Source organism: Podarcis gaigeae, assembly GCF_964106915.1.
Source record: "Podarcis gaigeae genome assembly, chromosome: 1".
Lineage (NCBI taxonomy): Eukaryota > Metazoa > Chordata > Lepidosauria > Squamata > Lacertidae > Podarcis > Podarcis gaigeae.
In genome coordinates, this window is record NC_139678.1 from 135,068,064 (window position 1) to 135,087,118 (window position 19,055).

Below are 19,055 nucleotides of genomic sequence, written 5' to 3' on the forward strand. Positions count from 1 at the left end.
AAGTTAAAATTTCTGGTTGCTTCCTAGAAATGTCCAAAAGTTGACTTTTCTCCACCTCACAAGAGGACTTTCTTCTCCCGAACTATTTACAACCTTACTGGCCATGATGTTGAGACATACCTTCTAGTGACTACCAAAGACTTTGTGCAGAAGAGGTACATTGTTTATTCTATTAACCCCTCTTTATTTCTTCTGCATTTTATTCTTTTAGTAAACCCTTTTTATTCTGTTTCCAGTTGTCAGGTCATTGGAGTTAATTTACAAGTGTGCTGTGTATTTAATTTTGATTAATTTTGAGGCATTCTCCCAGTAGATCCCAGGGTTGAGGGGGATCAGGCTTGCTCTAGAATATTTTAGGAATCTCAACATTCCTATTTTGAAAAGGAGAAAATTGTACAACTACATTTTTTTAAAAAAGGAAAATGCATAAATATTTTTTATTTTTTTCAGTAATTTATTATAACGTTTGCAGATACTGGGTTTTGTAAATGTAGAATTGTAAATATTGTGGCTCTGCTTTCACTGTAAGAGATGGTTAAAATCCTGCAAATCTAAAAATAAAAGAACATCACTAACAACCATTTCAAATTGTTATTCTTCATTAAGATTTTAATGTGCTGGCTTGGCATTGCCTTAATGTAAGTACTTATGCAACCAATGCTGTACATGGCATGGCTGGGCTGCTGAGCCTCAGAGTTTCACCCACCTTTAAGGAATGAGGCAATCCTGTCTAGCATGTAATTTATGACTGTTCTGTGTGTTATGTACTGAAGTTCTCACCCTGGGCCAGCAGGGGGATACTGTAGATAGTTTTCACTCAGGTCCACATATGCAAATAAGGGATCAAAAGTGACATTCAGTGATTGGATAGTTACAGAAGGTGTTACAGTTGCATTGTAGTAGAGCTCTATATAAGCAGGCTGGCTGAACCCTTCAGTTCAGTTCTGTTCTGGCCTGTGAATAAACAAGAGCTGTTTGAAGAATCACTGTGTCGTCTGATATGTTCACCCACAACTTAACACTGTGTATTTCCTGAGGCGTATTTATTTTCCACTCTAGGTATGGTGGTTGGAGTTTTGGACTGCCTTTGACTAATGACCTGAAGTTTGATATAACTCCAGTGCCTGCTAACAGGACAATAACTAAGGTAAACTACAGTTGTGGAATGAAATATGGAATGAAAATCTAGAAAAGCAGTTTATTGCATTCAGTTTAAAATAGGTACATAAAAACTAACCTGGTTAAAACTGGCTAAAATAATTACATGAAAAAATTGGAACATTGGGCTATATTCAACTAAGTGATGGTCAGAGTCGATTCTTTGAAATTATTGAACATAACAAAGTTAGGTCCATTAGTTTCAATAAGTCTACTCTGAGTAAAGTTCAGTGGTCTGCCACCACCCAAATAACAGGGATTACAGTGTTTATGACAGATTATTATTAGGTTCAGCAGGGATTTCATCTGTTACATATTTGAGGTGTTTAATTAAAATGTCTTACCTGTTCCCTCTCAACCATAATGTGTGCACACAACAAATATTATTTATTATATTTGTTAATTAATAAAATAAAATTAAAATTATTAGATATAAGATCTTTTCTGGATGGCTTACAAATACGTTGGGTGCCATGGGACTGGCTGTGGTGGAAGTATGTGTCACTCTTGCATGGGACTCGTTCACCCAGTTGGCTTGTTCTGGTGGAACAGTCTCTTGTATCAGTCATTTTTTCTTGTATCAATAACATTTTTATTATAACAAATAAAAATCATTGTGTAAAGGGATACATAGCTGCTGCCTGTAGCAAAAGAAACATAGGAGGGGCAAAGCCTGTCAAGATACTTGAAATAGTTCCATAAAAAAGACATTTCATGTTTATTGTCTTTTTGTGATCTTGAGTGAATCTTTGAAAGAGCCTCCCCAGACCCCCATCTTATAGCAGTCCTGGGTTATGGCTCTTCCTGACTGATTCTAGATCATTTGACATCTTCAGGATTTGAGATCTGGGTTTCCTGAGGCAGGAATCTGAAAAGTCTGAGAACACAGTCCAGTGGGCTTATAGCTATGTCTGCCCCTTGTTAGCACCGTATATTGAAGGAGGAAATGTGACTGGAATAAGTATCAGGACTCTGCTAAATTGGAGGTCTTTTTCAGTCTAATCCCATGAATGTTACTCAGTCAGAATTGAGTTGCACTGACGTCAGTGGCATTCATTCCTAAGAAAGTGTTGTAAAATTACAGGCCCAGGCACATTTATAGCTCATTTTCTCTCCTCCAAGGAACTCAAAGCACCAATATTAATTTTATTTTTACAGCAAGCCTAAGAGAAAGTTTAGACTGAGAATGAGTGCCTTGCTCAAGACCACCTAGTGGGCCTCCTAGCTGAGGGGGGTGCTCTGCTGTTCTTCAGTTACTGGAGGGACTAGGAAAATATCTAGGCTGTTTTCTGTACTACCATGTTAAAAAAATTACCCACAGTTCAGAACATCACTCAAGGTCAATCTTTGAGGCACTTCTGAGTAGCGACTGTGAGGATAATACAGGAAAGTGCAGAAAGGCAGTTCATGGAAGAGATTAGAGTTCATGAATTGAATTCAGGGGTACAGCCTGTGAGAGAAATATCATAAATCCCTCAACAACAACAAAAGACACACAGAGAGAGACACACACCTGAGAAGCTGGTTTGGTGGCATCCTGGCACTGAAATACATAGCTTTCAATGTTTCCCTTTTTTAAAGGGAAATTCCCTTATTCCGAATAGGATTCCTCGCAAGAAAAGGGAGAAGTTGACAGCGATGCTGATATACGTGTTACTGGAAACTACCATTCACAAGTGCACCTTGTTTGGGTGCATTGGGCAGGGAGAAGAAGACACACAGGCCATATGCATAGTGGGTGAAGAACCATTTCTTATTAAAAGAAAAAATTAAAATTAAAAATGACTCTTCCCTGTTGCTCTTGCCTCTCAAATTTAAATATAGGTCTGGTATAATCCTGAAGGTTATCACAGCCTCCCAGCCTACCTTAACAGCTTGAATAACTTCATTCTCCGTGCTAACTTGCCAAAAGAAAACTCCTCCGAATATGGTAGGTGCTCAACAGTCTTTGGCAGCATCCTTTGCCTCTTCAGGTTGAGAGGCTTTCTTTCCTGCCTATTGCCTAATGAATTGTGACATTGTAAAGCATAACACTTTTATTCATGCCCATTAAGAATGATTGACGTAAAACAGCAAAATGGCTTGTCCAATTTTTAGGCTTCTCAGGGCATCAATTACACTTTCCTTTATGTTCTTAATATGTGCTGCTGGAGACAAAACTAATTAGTAAACATTGTCTTAAGACTCACATCCCATGGTCAAGCAAGAATTATTTTCAGTCTTTTCATTTAAGCTCATTCAAGCACTTGGAACTGGTAAGTGTGCTGTGAACTTGTAACTTTAGATAGGTCAGGCTTATTGAAACCTAGTTGGAGACAGAATTGATGGTATTTTCTTCATGGCACCTTTCAAACAGCCAAAGTCGTTTGTTGCTTTGACAAATAAATGACAGCTTAAGAACCGTTGAAATGGCCAGATAAAAGTTGACTGTCATTTTAGCAATTTGAAATAGGTGGCAATCCTGCTTTTGAGGTTTGACTTAGGCTTCATGTATTTAAAAAAAACACATAAAAAGAGCTTTTTATACTGACACTAAGCAAATCATAATGGCTTTCGACTTATGTATATTGTGCTTCTTTGCCTTCCAAGCCTAAAAAATATGTATTGAAATGGAAATTTTGACTTCTAGCCTAAGCTGCAGTAAAGGGAAAATGGCTTTATAGTGAAGGAGCATTAACAGCTTAGTCAAACTGTATCTTCTTTATTTTTGATTGCTGGTTGGGGGGCATTGCTTTCTAGTTGTTAGTAGATCTTGTTCTGAACTAGAAATTGCTTTCATTCCTTGATTGAGGCATGAAACACTGCACTGAAGGGGAAATTTTGGGGTTGGTGGGTTTTTGGTTTTTGCAATGAACTGCAAGAAATATCCTGCTATTCCATATTGGCAACCTATTTTAAAAAGCCTACCCCAACTGCAGAAAACAAAACAGGTTCCCCCCCCCCCAAAGAGCAAATGTCAGCCAGGACCCCAGTAAGAATGAATGACACATAAGCATTGCAGTGATTTCGAAATATGTTAAGAGATCAACCCCCTTGCCCGCCCCGCCTTCAGGCCTCATTTCGGCTCTTGTATAAATGTAAGGGAAAGAAATCTACATTTTTTAAAAAAAAATATTTTTTTTGCAATACTTAGAATTTGAAAATGCTATTATTACATTTATATCTCATCTCACCTTCCTTTCAAGAAGTTTAGGGCTATGTAAAATGTTCTCTTCTCCAGTCCAATTCTATCCTCACAGCTATTCTTAGAAGTACATGACTGTTTGAAGGTCACCCAAGGAACTTCATACCTAAGTGGGGATTTCATTTAAGTCTCCCCATTCCTTTTTGTGGAACTCTTAATTACTGCACCATACTTCCCATTTAAAGGTGTTTTTGTTTTTTTTAAAAAAATGTAGTTACATAAAACAATACAATTAGCCCATATAATCATAAAATTGTAGAGTGGGAAGAGACCCTAGTCCAACCCCAGCAATGTAGGAATCTCAGCTAAAGCATCCATGACAGATGGCCATCCAGCCTCTGCTTAAAAACCTCCAAGGAAGGAGAGTTCGCTCCCTGTTGTAGGAGTCTGTTCCACTGTCAAATAGCCCTTTCTGATAGAAACATCTTCCTGATGTTTAGTTGGAATCTCCAAACCCATGCAAAGTCTAAGAGTTAAAGGTGGCAGTCTCTCCCCTTATCATGCTTCATCACTTTGGATATTTTTGATTTTATGGATTTTTGCAAAATGCAGCTGATGGTTTTCTTCCACTCTGGTACCTTTCATCTGGTCAGTTTAATTCTGACAAGTAGTAAAGGATCATCTTCTTTTTCTGAGTGGAGTCAGATCATGCATAATGATGGCACCTTCACCTGGTGCAAAAACAGCTGGATCACCCATTCCACCCATTCTGAACATGGCCCCATCCTTTTGACACCTGTCATAATTACATGTTTTCCCTAGCCCATTCTAGACCACGCCTGGCTGGCTCCTGTAATATTCTCTGGCTCCTGCACCTATCCCCATCTTGCACCATTCATTGTCTCCAAAGGCTTCACTATTCCAGTCCACTGAGTTCTAGCTCCAAGTGCCCTCACCGTCCTAACTTCTAAGAATGGAATGCTTTGAAAAGAGACACAGCTAAGGTTGTTCTTGTGGCTTTCGTTCCAAGAACAGAATTGTGAGCACCAGTCTTCAGATGCCTCAAGTAAACCTTGGTTATTATCCTTGTATCCTGCTTTTCATTTGGAAAGAGTGATTTATATGCAACTTCCAGGGGACTTCCATCTAATCACTACTAAAAGCTACAGCTCCCCAGAATAAAACAGCACATGACATTGGAAACCCATTGCTAAAATTGGTTTTGCAGTGCCTCCAAATTCTTGTAAATTCAGGTGGAAGTGCAGGATGGGTGAGCAGGAAAGGGGAACTGAATCCTGCACTCAGTCAGCTCCTTTTACTCTGTAGCTGCTGCATCCTAGCTGCATTCCCACCCAGCCCTGGCCAAAGCAGGGCTCCAAAACCAGAAGCTGTTCCTGCCATGAAAGAAAGTGCTGCAGTGTGCAGTAGTGTCAGGGTGAAAAACGTGGCTGGAAGGAGATTTCAGTTCCCTCCTCCTGCCCACTTGAGCTTTACTTTCAATTGCATCTCCTACTTTATAGAGATTTGGTAGGACTCAAGATAGGTCTGTCATCATAACACCTGGTTTGACCCTTAACTTCACTGGTGATACAGGATTGCCAGATCATTCCTTGGCTAAATGATGGTAACAAATATTATTAAAAATACCTAATGGTCATACCTAATGGCTTGCCCAAGATGAAATACCACGGCGTTCAGAACATAAATAGACTGCTGTTAACCTTCCTGCTCCTCAGCTAGCACTTGTGTTCAATGATCAGTTAAAGAAAACCCTAATTATTGTTCTTTGTGTAGGCATCTCAGTCGTTGCTCATCCTTATCCTGGTGGAGAGAGTCAAGAACAAGCTATGTAAGAAGTTGATTTTATTATTTATTTTTATGGAATTTAAACTGTAAGTCAAGAGTGGTGAACCAAGTCTGCTCTGGCAAATGAAAATGCAGTGGCTAAGCATAAGCAAATCCCCAGAAAGTTAAGACCTTGCAGGGCATCCTAGGTCAGTCTGACCAAAACTATGCAGAGCTGATATAAAAGCACAATGTGATAGTTTAAAATTTGTGAAGATAGGCAGTGGCAATTGCTTGGGAGCAATTTCCTCATAAGACAAGTAAGACATCTTTCCACACAGACTTGAGTCTAGTAGTCAAGCTATTACTCCTGAGTCCAATATTTTCCATTTTACAGTGGTACCTCGGGTTACATACGCTTCAGGTTACCGACTCCGCTAACCCAGAAATATTGCTACAGGTTAAGAACTTTGTTTCAGGATGAGAAGAGAAATTGTGCTCCAGTGGCACAGCAGCAGCAGGAGGCCCCATTAGCTAAAGTGGTGCTTCAGGTTATGAACAGTTTCAGGTTAAGTACAGACCTCCGGAATGAATTAAGTACTTAACCCGAGGTACCACTGTATTGGTTCCAGGACATTTTCGCTGAGAAATTCCACTAACAAAAGTTTTGCACCTTCTTCTGAATCTGTATGGGACATCTACTTTGACATTTACCAACCTGATTGACTACAAAAATTGTGTGTGTGTGTGTGTGTGCAGCTGAGGGGGTAGGCCTGCTGTAAAGGGTGGAGGGAAAGCAATGGTAGGGGCTGCTTAACCCTTTCCCCTTCCTGCTGCTTCTCTTCTAAAAAATCGCAGTGGGGTGGGTGGGGACTGGCAATTTTGAGCAAACTAAGTGCAGGAAAGGAAAAGGTTCCTTTCCACTTCCTTCCCCAAACTCATTCCCTCATTTTATTTTTTGTGGCCTCCTTTTTCATTTGAGAAAGCAGGCAGAAAAAACATAGACCTGGCCTTCTTGCATAGTTTGCCTTTGGACCCCACTGGGTTTTATTTACAACAGCTGGCAGAATTCTCTAGGCCAGAGTCTAGGGCTCTATATCAGCCTTGCATCATCATCATCACCATCATCATTTATTAAATCTGTATACTGCCCTTCATCTGTAGATTTCAGGGTGGTTCATCACATGAAAATTCAAAAAAATAAAGTTCCTAGTTCATGTGTCAGTGCATAATGCTATAGCATAAGAAGCTGCTTTAAGGAAAAATCAGCAAAACGGCACTGCCGACATTGGCTGCCATTCATTCGGATTTTCCTGGACATTTTTCCAATTTCTGCCTGAACACTGTTAGACACAGCTGGATTCCAGATATGTTCAGGAAATCCCGGACTTAGATCTTACTGAAATGGTAAATTTGTTTCTGAGATGCACTGCTCAGATTGTAGGTGGAAGCTTACATGACTGAATGTTTCCTGATGCAAAATAAATAATAAACCCCTGTGCATAGGAAACTAGGATGTTAGGCAGCAAACTAGGCCAGTAGACTTCCCTTTGATAACTAAGTTTCTATGGAGAGGGTTTTTTAGAAATGGAGGAGTTGATTTCCCTCACCTGGAATCTGAAGTGGTATAGTACAGAAGAGAGGCTTAGCACATCTGTGAGAGCTAGGCCTTAGAAATGTGGAGGAAGTGCTTTGATCAGCTTTGATTTTAGGTATTTTTGTGTTTTTATACTGTAAACTGCCCTGTGATCCTCGGATGAATGGAAGTATATAAATTAATTAAATGAATGAGTGCAATGGCAGGTCCAGAATTGAATCTTGAGCAGACCAGAACTGAAACCTCCCGTGTCTCTTCTGCTACACTTACTACTGGTGGCAATTCATAAGGCTTCTGTGTGTCACATCAGTGGGTCCTGGGTGCCCGATCCTAACACCTGATAGAAAATGATCCATGGCTAAAATCACCCATGGAAACCTCGTGAAGCACTGAAACCGAAGAGATGTACATGCAAGGCCAGCACCTGGTTCCTTGGGCAGCTCCGAGAGCTCTAGGACCCCCTTGAGGGTTGGGGGAGGGTGGACTGCTGAGCGGCACCAGCCAACTGGACCCAGCCACCCTTTTAATTACCCACAGTGCCCCAGAGGGGTGATAGGTTAGAGGCAATGTGGGGAATTAAAGGGGTGGCTGGTTAAAGCTCTGGCACCAGAGCCCAGAGAGCCCAGCCAGGATGACAGAAAGAAGAGGGGTTTGTGAAAAGACACTTTACCAGGACACCTATCAAATCTAGAGCTGGATCTGTCTGCATACTTATTTTGAACGTACTTTTGTTTACCTTCCCCCACTTAGGCTTAGTAGTTTACTGGATATCATAGTCTCCATGTCCGTCCTGATTGGCTACTCCATCACGACAGCCAGCTTTGTGCTTTATGTGGTCAAGGAGCATCAAACCAAGGCAAAACAGCTGCAGCATATCTCAGGCATGGGTGTGACAAGCTACTGGGTGACTAACTTCATTTATGACCTTGTAAGTATCTTACCTGTTACATATCAATTTGCAAAATGGTGTACGATGAAGAGCAGCGTGGAGATTGCAGTATTGAGATTTACCTTGAACTCTGACACAGAACACCTGAAAGGAGCTATTAAGTACATATTAAGCTCCTTTCAGGTGTTCTGTGTCAGAGTTAAATCAACACCTGAAGCTGCAGGAGGGAGAGAAGACCAAAGATGAGCCTTCTGGTTGTATCCCATCACCCTTAACTTTTGCAGCGAGCCATCTGCTATACTTGTACAGGTTCCCCGTGTGGTTAGAACCTGGACTTTCCAGGTTTCTAAATCACACAGGTAGCCTCCCTAAGTAGAACAGGCTCTCTGCTACAAAAGTTATCCCTTCAACTTGTGCAAGAACGGGAATGAGAGGTGGGCTCAGTGTTCTTGTCCTTTCTCTCCTGTGCGTGTGGAACAGTTGAATAGCTGCAATGATCGTGGTGATTCAGACCCACATAGGAACAAACTAACTTTGTGCGAGGACATTTAAACATATTTAGAATAGGGCTATTACAGTACGTATATGCTAAGAACATGGATCCCCCCCTTTTCCCCCTGGCTGTAGCATATGCATAAAGCTCAGCACATTTATAAAAAGATCAGTGTGCTATTAAGGTCAAGACTTCATTTTATTTTTAACTTGTAGGCATAAAAATTGCTTTAGGTTAAATTGCAAAGAGGCAAAGGCAAAAAGGCAGGTCTAAAAGTCATCCAGTGGTATGTATTTTGTTACGAACTATGAGTAATGGCTGTTCATGTAAGACTGTTTCCTGTGACCTTCTAAACTCTGTCACATCTAGGCAGAAAATTTGCTCAAAAATACTCTGAACCATATTTTTCCAAGAAACATTTTATTCTTATTATTCTTATTAAATTATTTTGAAACAAATATGTTGGAAGCTTTCCCTCTTTTCTGGGCTTGGTTACTTTTTTCAGAGTTGTTCAACCTCAAAACATAAAAAATTGTATTAAAAATTAGAAACATTTCATGGTTTCACAAAACGGCATTGCACTAACTTCTCAGGGGGAAAAAGAATACTTTTGATTGCAGCAGAATGAAAATATAACCGGAATAGAATCAATTGGATTGACTTCTGAGTAGACATTTGTTGTATTATGCTGTAGAATGTTATAAAAGTTACAAAAGTAAGAGGCTGAATTATTACAATTAACTGGAGGGATAGTTACCCCAGAGCATATCTGAAGAAGTGTGCATGCACACGAAAGCTCATACCAAGAACTAACTTAGTTGGTCTTTAAGGTGCTACTGGAAGGAATTTTTTTGTTTTGCCCAGAGCATAATACAACTTGGTTCAGGAAAATGATAGAAAGGGGTTCAAGATAACAAAACAAGTAGGCTAGCTTGCTGAATTATTCAATTCCTCTTCCCATTAATTAGGATGTGTCAAATCGTTATCTAGTCGCAGTTATTTTTTGACAACCTCTCTCTCTCTACATCTCAGTGGCATGCTGAAAACTTCACTACACTGGTTCCTCAGTCAGGCTGAGGCTTCATACACACTCAACATTCAAAGTACATGACTCACCCCCCCAAAAAAAATTTCTTAGGAACTTTGATTTGTCAAAGGTGTTGAAAATTGCAGCTCTTTGAGGGGTAAACTACAGTTCCCAGGATTCTTGGGGGGAAGAAGTATAAATGTGCTTTAAACAGAAGCTACTTCTGATACTGTGTGCTAGTGTTCAAGGGCTGCATGACCACCCAGAAACTCGTAGTCTCTCAGCCTGGAGGGACCAAGGAGCCTGCACTAATGCAATGGGAGAGGAGAAGGGGGGGGGGTATGAGAGCATTTATGTGGGCTACACTCTTGTTCTCTCTTTTCAACACTTAGCCACCTCTTGCCAAATTATTCAAGATCTGGGTTGTTTTCTCCAGTGGGTTGTCCGAAGTCACCTCTAACTGGCCTGTGCACCTGCAAGAAGCATACAAGCCACTCAAAGTTGGTTAGATCTGAAGAACTTGCCAAACATACTCTTCTGGCTCTAACCTTCATGTAATAGGCCTGCCTCTATCATGCTCCATATGCTTGCCGTGAAATGGCGTATTTATAAATCATCCAGTCGAAAACGTCACAGTGATCTAACTGAAATCAATATTCACCAGACTGAAACTAATGCAGTGATACTCTGCAACCTGATACTTCTCGGTGAATTCCTACTGGCAAACAATTCTCATTTCAAATTAAGGGGAGAGACTGGAAAGTCTTGAAGCTGCTGCTAATTACAATTTGGGTTGGACTCAAGTGATTACACTTTCCCCCAACAAGAAACTATCAGCAATATTAAAAAACAACAACACCTTGTGGTCATCCGGTGAGCTTCCTGCTCAGTGAGGACCCTCCTTCCTGGTCCTAGTGGAAAGATGCACAAGATGTGTAGTTCTTGCAGAGAGTTGAAAACAATTTGAAAGAGAGAGTTGCTGTTCATGATGTACCTTGCTTAGCCCACTTTTGTTCTTGTTATCAGAGTTTGCAGAGTTTTCAGAAACCACAGGTAACAATGCCTCTCTCAAACTATTTTCAAATCTCTTAAAGACTACTGTATGTCTCTAGCAAAAGACTACTCATGCCGCTTTTAAAAAAAATATGAAAATTTCTTTTATTGAAATAAAAAAGCCTCACCAGAAACACAACCTTAGCCCTATGTGGAGTGGTGATTTCAATCCATGTCAGTGACTCTGATCAAACAAAGGGGAGGGAAGAAAAGATGTGATTATATGTATCTGTCCTAAGGATGCTTCATATTTTTCATGCAATAGGAGCTAACTCAGTTCCATGTGTAATTTTCAGGTTTACTTTCTGATACCTGTTACACTCTCGGTGGGAGTAATTTCGGCTTTTCGGATACCAGCTTTCTTCAATGACAGCAACCTGTTGGCTGTATTCCTACTTCTTCTCCTTTTTGGGTAAGGATTTGGTTTAGTTTAGCCTAACCTGAATTTAACACCCCATCCTGGTTCCAATCGTGAGCAGAACTCTCTAGCTCCTGCCGCCTCACCCGTTCTGCTAACGGAAGCCTTGCCATCAGCTGAACTGCACCCGCTGGATACAATCACAGTAAGAAAGATTGTTTTCCTTTCACTTGGTGCTTTTAAAAAACCCAAACCTATTTAAGAACCCCCTTTTTGATTTTGGGATATTATGATTCTGTGTTGCCTTGCTGGCCCATTTGGATATAAAGTCAGGCATAACTAAATAAAGTACAAACTATGAATGGTCAGGCTAACCTCAATTAGCAGCTTGATTAATTTAGTAATCACTCAAACCAAGGTCATCCCAGAAACAACATGAGCCTTTCCTCATCTTTTTGCTCTTGATAGATATTTCAAGGAAGCCGATGACCAACACCAGCTTTGCTGTTCTTTTTGACTTTGCCCAAAAAAAGATGAATGGTACAGCCTTGTTGTTTTCTTTACCAGAGACAATAATCCGCTCACAGGCTGACTGGACTAGTAGTGTCAGTCAATAAAGGACATACTTTGCTGCTTTGTTGGTCTCTTGCTTTATTGTATTTTTTATTCTTGTTGGTGCTCTGCAGATATGCAACATTTCCATGGATGTACTTGCTGGCTGGAATGTTCAAGGAAACAGGAATGGCCTTTATAGTTTATGTCTGCATCAACTTGTTCTTTGGCATCAATACGATCATGACTCATTCGATTATGTTTCTACTTTCCCAAGAAAAGGCCACTGATCAGGTATGAGCCTTGCAAACACACCTTTAACTCTCATGTATAGAAGGTGTGCAAAATTCATTCTATTTCATGGACAGACAGCAATGCTCTTACTTCAAGGAAGTTTTGACTTGGTTAAATAGAGATGCAATATAATGGCTTAAATCAAGTACCTTAAATCAGCCTGTACCTAAAACTTCTAAATACAATCAGCCAGCCTCTTGATATTGCCTTCTGTTTATGTAAGGATGGCTTTCTCTTTCAGATTACAATGAATACCATCCATAAAAATATCTAAGGGCAATAAATCTGTACTGGGGGTATATATCTCAGTGATGGGGTTTCCTTCATGTAGGCTTCTCCACTCTGGAGGTCTCAAGTGCCAAACTGCATCACCATTCTCAAGTCTCATTAGTGCATCACAATGGATGGTGCCTGGGACCTTAGAACAAAGGAAGATATTTCAAGGAAACAGAATGAATTCATACCTTCCCTCCAAAAATGAACCTCCTTGGCCAGACTGGTTGCAGTGGGACCATCCCTGCATAAAGCAGGAGTGGGGGGGGGGGGAATGTCAAAGAGCAGCAGAGCTTCTCTTCCTCTGCCTGGGAATCTCATGATATATAGCTTCAGGCACTTTTTCCTGCAGCCTGAGTTTCCTTCCCTCACTGGATGTGGGCAGCGTAAGAAGTGGGGTGGCCGGCTGTTGTTGTTCTGTTGTTGTTCTCACCTGCCCTTCACTGGATGGACTTTTTTATATGAATCTTTTGGATGCTGCAAAAAATGTCTTGGCCCATATTTGGGAATTGCCTTCAATACCAACAGCTGCAGCAAGGATAGTCACAGTGTTTGAAATTGTACACGGGGACAAATTGACATCAGTATGCTTCAGATGGTTTTCTGGGACTGTGTACTCATGTACACAAACAGCGAGGTTTTTTTTAGCTGTTCGTATAAATTGGTGACATCTAGTGGAATCAGGTCCATTGCATCCACTGGCACAATGCAGGCTAGCACCTGGTGCTTTTATTCTTAAATATGCAGTCCTTATTTCTAGTTACATTTTTTTTGCCCAAGCTACTGCACCGTATCTCTTTTTCTCTTTTATAAAAAAAGAAAGCAACCACAAAAACACACATTGTGAAGAAGGATGATAGGTGAATAAAAACTGTGACTGCCCTTGTCATATCTTGTTTAGATAACATCATGCCTGGGAGATTACCTAACAGTTTTTGAACCCTAACTATAGATATTTACCAAATTAGGAAAAATGCTGTCCAATTTAAAAATGTAACGATGGGTAGACTAAATTCCTAAATCTAAACATAAAAGCAAAGTACTTCCACTGTAGTAAGAAAGTGTAGAAGCCAGCTCCCTTCTCTAAAAGATAAGCATTGTTTTATAATGGACCAGCTTGTCAACTTTCATTATGGACATAGGTCTTTTCTGAACATGCATTCAGCATTTTCCTTGAAGGCGTTTGATCAGGAAAATGCACACAAAGGATTTACAATATATTTGTGCCCAAAGGCAGACAAGAGTTGTTGATTGACATTGATATGTCCCTTTCAGGTGCCTGGCTAAGGCTCCCTGTGATGATTTATTGCATATCTGATGCCCAGCACAAGTGTCAACAGCATTTCTCACTCCATGACAGGGATCAGACACAAAGACCAACTTTTCACTGCTTGTCAGATGGTATTTTCACACACACCCTTCTTGGAACAGCTGTACATAGTGTGGGCCAGATTATAGCCTGAAACCATCTGCAGCACCAGTTTTTGTTATCTGCTAGCTGACCTGAAACTAATGTCTTCAGTGTATCTGTGTGTTAAAGACTAGCTGAAATAGAAGGTCATTTATGGGCTGTGGCAACAGTAGTACTAGCAATGTAGTACCAGAGGTGAAGCGTTCCACTGTGCTGAATATGCTACAACCCAGATCTCCAGAAGTCAACCTGAATCATATTGGCCTGGACTACATACCTGTAAACAAGATGTGAAAATAAAGCATACACGATGGGGAAAGGCAAGCATATTGGAAAGTATGGCAGGAACGGGGGGGGGGGGGGGATTACCTTTTCTTGAGATGGGAGCAGGTTAAGCCAGCAAGTCCCTTTTTCTCATATAAGTGAGAGGTAGGGAAAGCCTTCCCCATTCTGGTGAAACTGGCTGACTAGACCTCCACCAAGAATGGCCTGTTGATGAAGAAGGGGTCACAAAAAAATTCTGTGTGATGCACACATACTTAGTAGCAAGATGTGTACAATACCTCTGCACCACCACCACCAGGAGGGACATTTTGCTATAAAACTCAATACATTATTCCTATTTTTTATGATATATGAAACTAGAAAGTAAATGCACATTGAGGTATTTTTTCTTCCTTTCAGAGCTTGCATGACCTTGCTGAAACACTGAGGCATATTTATCTGATATTTCCACAATTCTGTTTTGGATATGGATTGATCGAACTGTCACAGTATCAAGCCTTGATGGGTTTCCTAAAAGCATATGGAGTGGATTACCCTGACAGAACCTTTGAGTTGGACAGGATAAGTTCCAAGCTGCTTGGGTTGTTTATCCAGGGGACTATATTGTTTTCAATCCGCCTCTTGGTCGATGATGGGACAATTCAGAAAGTCTGGTATAATACATTAGAGTAAGTGACCTGCGGGGAAAGGGTTCTCCAAAATCAGAAACAGGGTGATGGATTGACAAGGAACAAGATGTGGCATATAGACTTGTGATTTGTTGTTTTACATTTACACCAGGGATTTGTAAAATGCTTCAGCAACAAACATGGGTTTCTGATTAGATTATGATTATGATAACAGCCAAGTGCATTTTGCCCCAATCTCTCTCCCCCCCTTCCCCGCATTGCAATCTGCCTTCTGTGCATTGGATACAGGAATTAGAAAAATGTCTTGTCACACTATTGGCTTACTACATAACAGGCACACAGCCCCAAAATTAGAGAAATCCAAAAACAAGTAGGTATTCTCCTTGAGACAGGAGAATGGTCCCTCAGCTTGATCCACAAACCAGTATAAGCAGGTAGTTGCATTCCAATTTCAACTCAATGGTTTTTATTTCTGAGTAGACATGTATATAATAGCTACCATTTCCATTCTCACATTTTTCCATTTTCCAGCTGTGGAAGAAGATGGTATATGCAAAGGCATGGTGCTACCTTCTCCAGAACTTTCACACATGAAACTATACCTGACCTACACAGAACCATAGAATCAAAAAATAGTAGAGTTGGAAGAGACCCTGAGGATCATCTAGTCCAGGCTTCCTCAAACTCGGCCCTCCAGATGTTTTTGGCCTACAACTCCCATGATCCCTAGCTAGCAGGACCAGTGGTCAGGAATGATGGGAATTGTAGTCTCAAAACATCTGGAGGGCTGAGATTGAGGAAGCCTGATCTATTCCAACCCTCTGCAATGCAGAAATCTTTTGCCCAATGTATCTAAGGGAGCTGGTCTCTTTTAGCACACCATTTTAAGCAGGAAGTTGTTGCGCTAAGCTCAACTAAGGCTGCAATCCTATGTTCACCTACCTGGGACTAAACCTGATTTAACTGAATAGGACTTATTTCATGTATAGGATTGCACTGTTAGTCTCACTGACTTCAATGGGGTGGAATATTCCTCTCTCAAGATGGTATCTAGTATGTGCCCCTGGGATAGCTCAGTCAGTAGAGCATGAGATTCTACCAGGAAGCAGGGCATGGAGGCCATAACCCTCTCCTGGTTTTGCTTTGGGTTTTTTGCCCATCATCTCATCCTGAGAGATACTCCTGCCTCTGATAACGAATGCTCCATTTATTCTCAAAGGTGACAGCTATAGACTGACTTCTTCTCTTTGTCAGAAGTTGCCAATGTGTTGTCATCCATTGTTGTCCCAAGCCAGCATGACCAATGGTCAGGCTTAATAGGAGTTGCAGTCCAAGAATATCTTGAGGGCTGCAAGTTAGCTACCCCTGCTTGCCTCTGCATCTGTCCAATCCCCTTCAGAAGCTGTCTAAGCTGGTGGTCATCATAGCAACTTTTGGTAGTATCAAAGCTGCTTTAAGGATCAGAGTGAGGAACATAAGAATCTCTTGTTTCTAAATGCTGCTTCGAGGGCTCAAGAGTAGGTGTCTCCAACAAGCAGCTGTGCTCCTTCTGAATGGGATGGTTTGTTTGTTAATGTATTTTTATTGTATCCCATTCTGGGATTGCTTTTAGTAATGAAGAGAAGGCTAGAAATATTTTAAATAAATGCATTACTTAAATGTATTTCTTGTCAATCAAACACGACTACAATTTGTGCCATCGCATTCTGTTGTTATGGAACATTCTCCTTCATCCCTTAATTTTCCATTTGTCTTTTAGTGGGGCAGGGCTGAGTTGGATCTTTCTTTTTTATATGGGTGGTTCTTGTTATTACACTTGCTTTTAATGTGTGTGTTGTCAGCCACTTTGAATTCACCTTTCTGAAAAACAATAAGATAGTGCTAACAGGAGTTGTCTTCCACCATGCTAGATTCATGTATAACAAAGTACATGGCAAGCCACAATTCCACCTGGAAGCCATTGATGAGGAGGAAGACAAGGATGTACAAGCAGAAAGAGAGAGAGTCACATTAGGCTTAGCAGACTGTGACATGCTGCAGCTCCAGAATCTCACCAAAATCTACCATCTTCCCCACCGAAGAATTTTGGCAGTAAAAAATGTCAGTATTGGAATCCCAGCAGGAGAGGTAAGTCGGTACAATTAAAAACACTGCTACTGCCTTGGAATACATTCACAGGCTGGCTGGCTTGTTGGCTGGCACCCAACACTGAGCAGTTGGGGAACCATTTACGCAGAGCTCTCTGCTGCTACACAGTGTTATTGTCTATAATCAACAGCTCATCCAGGCTACAGTAAGCAGGGATGCAAGGGAGTGAGTGTGGGATTTCTCCCCTAAGTGGCCATAATATTACATTGGAACTTCAAGGAAAAACAACTCCAATATTCTGGAAAAACAGATGATATGGTCCTCTACCGTATTACTGTACCGTATTACAAACAAGATGAAAGGGTTCGTTCCTCACATCAAAAACATCCTCCATGTAAAAAGTGAGCGTGTTTCCAGGAGTATTCAGCTGAGGCATTTGACTTCTGCACCTTGGAACTGTGATTTTGATTAATTTTGTCTGAAAATAAACGCATCCAAACACACTCAGGTCCCTTTGCTGAAGCCCATAAATCACTTCCTAGGTTTCTTTTGTTGTTTCGGTTTTCTCATATGAATTAACAACTATGCAAATAAGATTTCAGATTTTGCATTTTCAAATCTGTTTTAGCTCCAGCTATTGGGTTTTCTGAAAGAAATTATGAATGTGTTGATCTTTATTAATGCACTATATCTAAATTCTGGTCTTTACCCCTCACAACCCAGTGTTTTGGCTTGCTTGGTGTGAATGGGGCTGGGAAAACCACCATCTTCAAAATGCTGACGGGAGACATTGAACCATCTTTTGGAAGGCTGCTGGTGCGAGATGAAACTGGGTATGGCAGACTAATTCATTTTGGGCAATGAAAGACAAGCAAGTTAGCTGAGGAAACAAGTCTAATGTGACATTTGCTTGGGTTAGAAATTTAACCATGAAGGCTGGCCATAAAGGAAGTGCAAACAATATAAATATAATGATTTTGCAGTTCCTTAGGTGTATGACATATGCCCAATTTTACTGTGCTCTCCATTTTATTAATGGGAGATGGAAGCAATGTGGCAGTCTTAATGCAAACTTAGTTGGGAGGCATTCCCACAGAACTGAGTTGAACTTGTTTCTGGTGAAACAAATGTATGATCAGTCTGAAGGTTGCATCAAGTCATTTCTGCCCCAATCAATAGTCGGTTCTCCTTACTTCATGAACACTTACATGGTTACTCAACTACATCTCCCAGTGATTCCAAAGGGCCAGACATCCAGCGAAGTTTGACATATCCATATAAAAGAAGCAGTATGGAATTTCTGTGGAGGGTTAGGGTGAGGAAACAAGACCAGTCGTTGAGATCTTGCTCCCCTGCTTGCATGCACTTTCACACATTGTGTCTACAAAGTGTTTGCAAAGACAAACAGTGCCTTAGCACTGTATCCCTGAAGGAGCATCTCCACCCCATTGTTCAGCATGGACACTGAGGTCCAGTTCCAAGGGCCTGCTGGAGATTCCCTCACTGTGAGAAGTAATGTTACAGGGAGAAGGCCTTCTTGGTAGCTGCACCCGCCATATGGAACGCCCTCCCATCAGATGTCAAACAGATAAACAATTATATGACAATTATACACAGAGATCCAGCACCGAGGGCCTTCTGGCAGTTCCCTTGCTGTGAGAAGCCAAGTTCCAGGGAACCAGGCAGAGGCCCTTCTTGGTAGTGGCACCCACCCTGTGGAACACCCTCCCACCAGATGTCAAAGAGAACTACCAGACTTTTAGAAGACATCTGAAGGCAGTCCTGTTTAGGGAAGCTTTTAATGTTTAACAGACTACTGTATTTTAATATTTTGTTGGAAGCCACCCAGAGTTGGAAGCCACCCAGCCAGATGGGTGGGGTATAAATAAATTTTTTATTATTATTATTATTATTATTATTATTATTATTATTATTTATACAGCCAGATAGATATCTGAAGTCAGCCAGGAAGCTTTAAATGTCTGATGTTTTGTTGTGTTCTATTAATGGTGGAAGCAAGCCAGAGTGGCTGGGGCAAC

At 40.9% G+C, this 19,055-nt stretch overlaps 1 protein-coding gene and 1 long non-coding RNA gene across 3 annotated transcripts in view; one reads left to right on the top strand and one right to left on the bottom strand.

The window, feature by feature from the left end:
- The window catches only part of ABCA12 (ATP binding cassette subfamily A member 12), a 121,278-nt gene that overhangs the window by 91,358 nt on the left and 10,865 nt on the right, over positions 1-19,055 (top strand). Inside the window, exons 38-47 of the mRNA XM_083702351.1 lie at positions 28-155; positions 1,060-1,147; positions 2,983-3,088; positions 6,077-6,131; positions 8,415-8,592; positions 11,423-11,538; positions 12,171-12,330; positions 14,699-14,967; positions 16,839-17,055; positions 17,740-17,849. Of these exons, the coding sequence (XP_083558477.1) occupies positions 28-155; positions 1,060-1,147; positions 2,983-3,088; positions 6,077-6,131; positions 8,415-8,592; positions 11,423-11,538; positions 12,171-12,330; positions 14,699-14,967; positions 16,839-17,055; positions 17,740-17,849 (1,427 nt within the window). The remainder of the gene's footprint in view (positions 1-27; positions 156-1,059; positions 1,148-2,982; positions 3,089-6,076; positions 6,132-8,414; positions 8,593-11,422; positions 11,539-12,170; positions 12,331-14,698; positions 14,968-16,838; positions 17,056-17,739; positions 17,850-19,055) is intronic.
- Positions 9,912-19,055, bottom strand: part of LOC310833961 — a 38,446-nt gene continuing 29,302 nt past the window's right edge. For both annotated transcript variants that reach the window (XR_014559018.1, XR_014559019.1), the window contains exons 2-3: positions 14,384-14,503; positions 9,912-10,546 (exon numbers count right to left, since the gene is read on the bottom strand). This is a non-coding gene — a long non-coding RNA (uncharacterized lncRNA). The remainder of the gene's footprint in view (positions 10,547-14,383; positions 14,504-19,055) is intronic.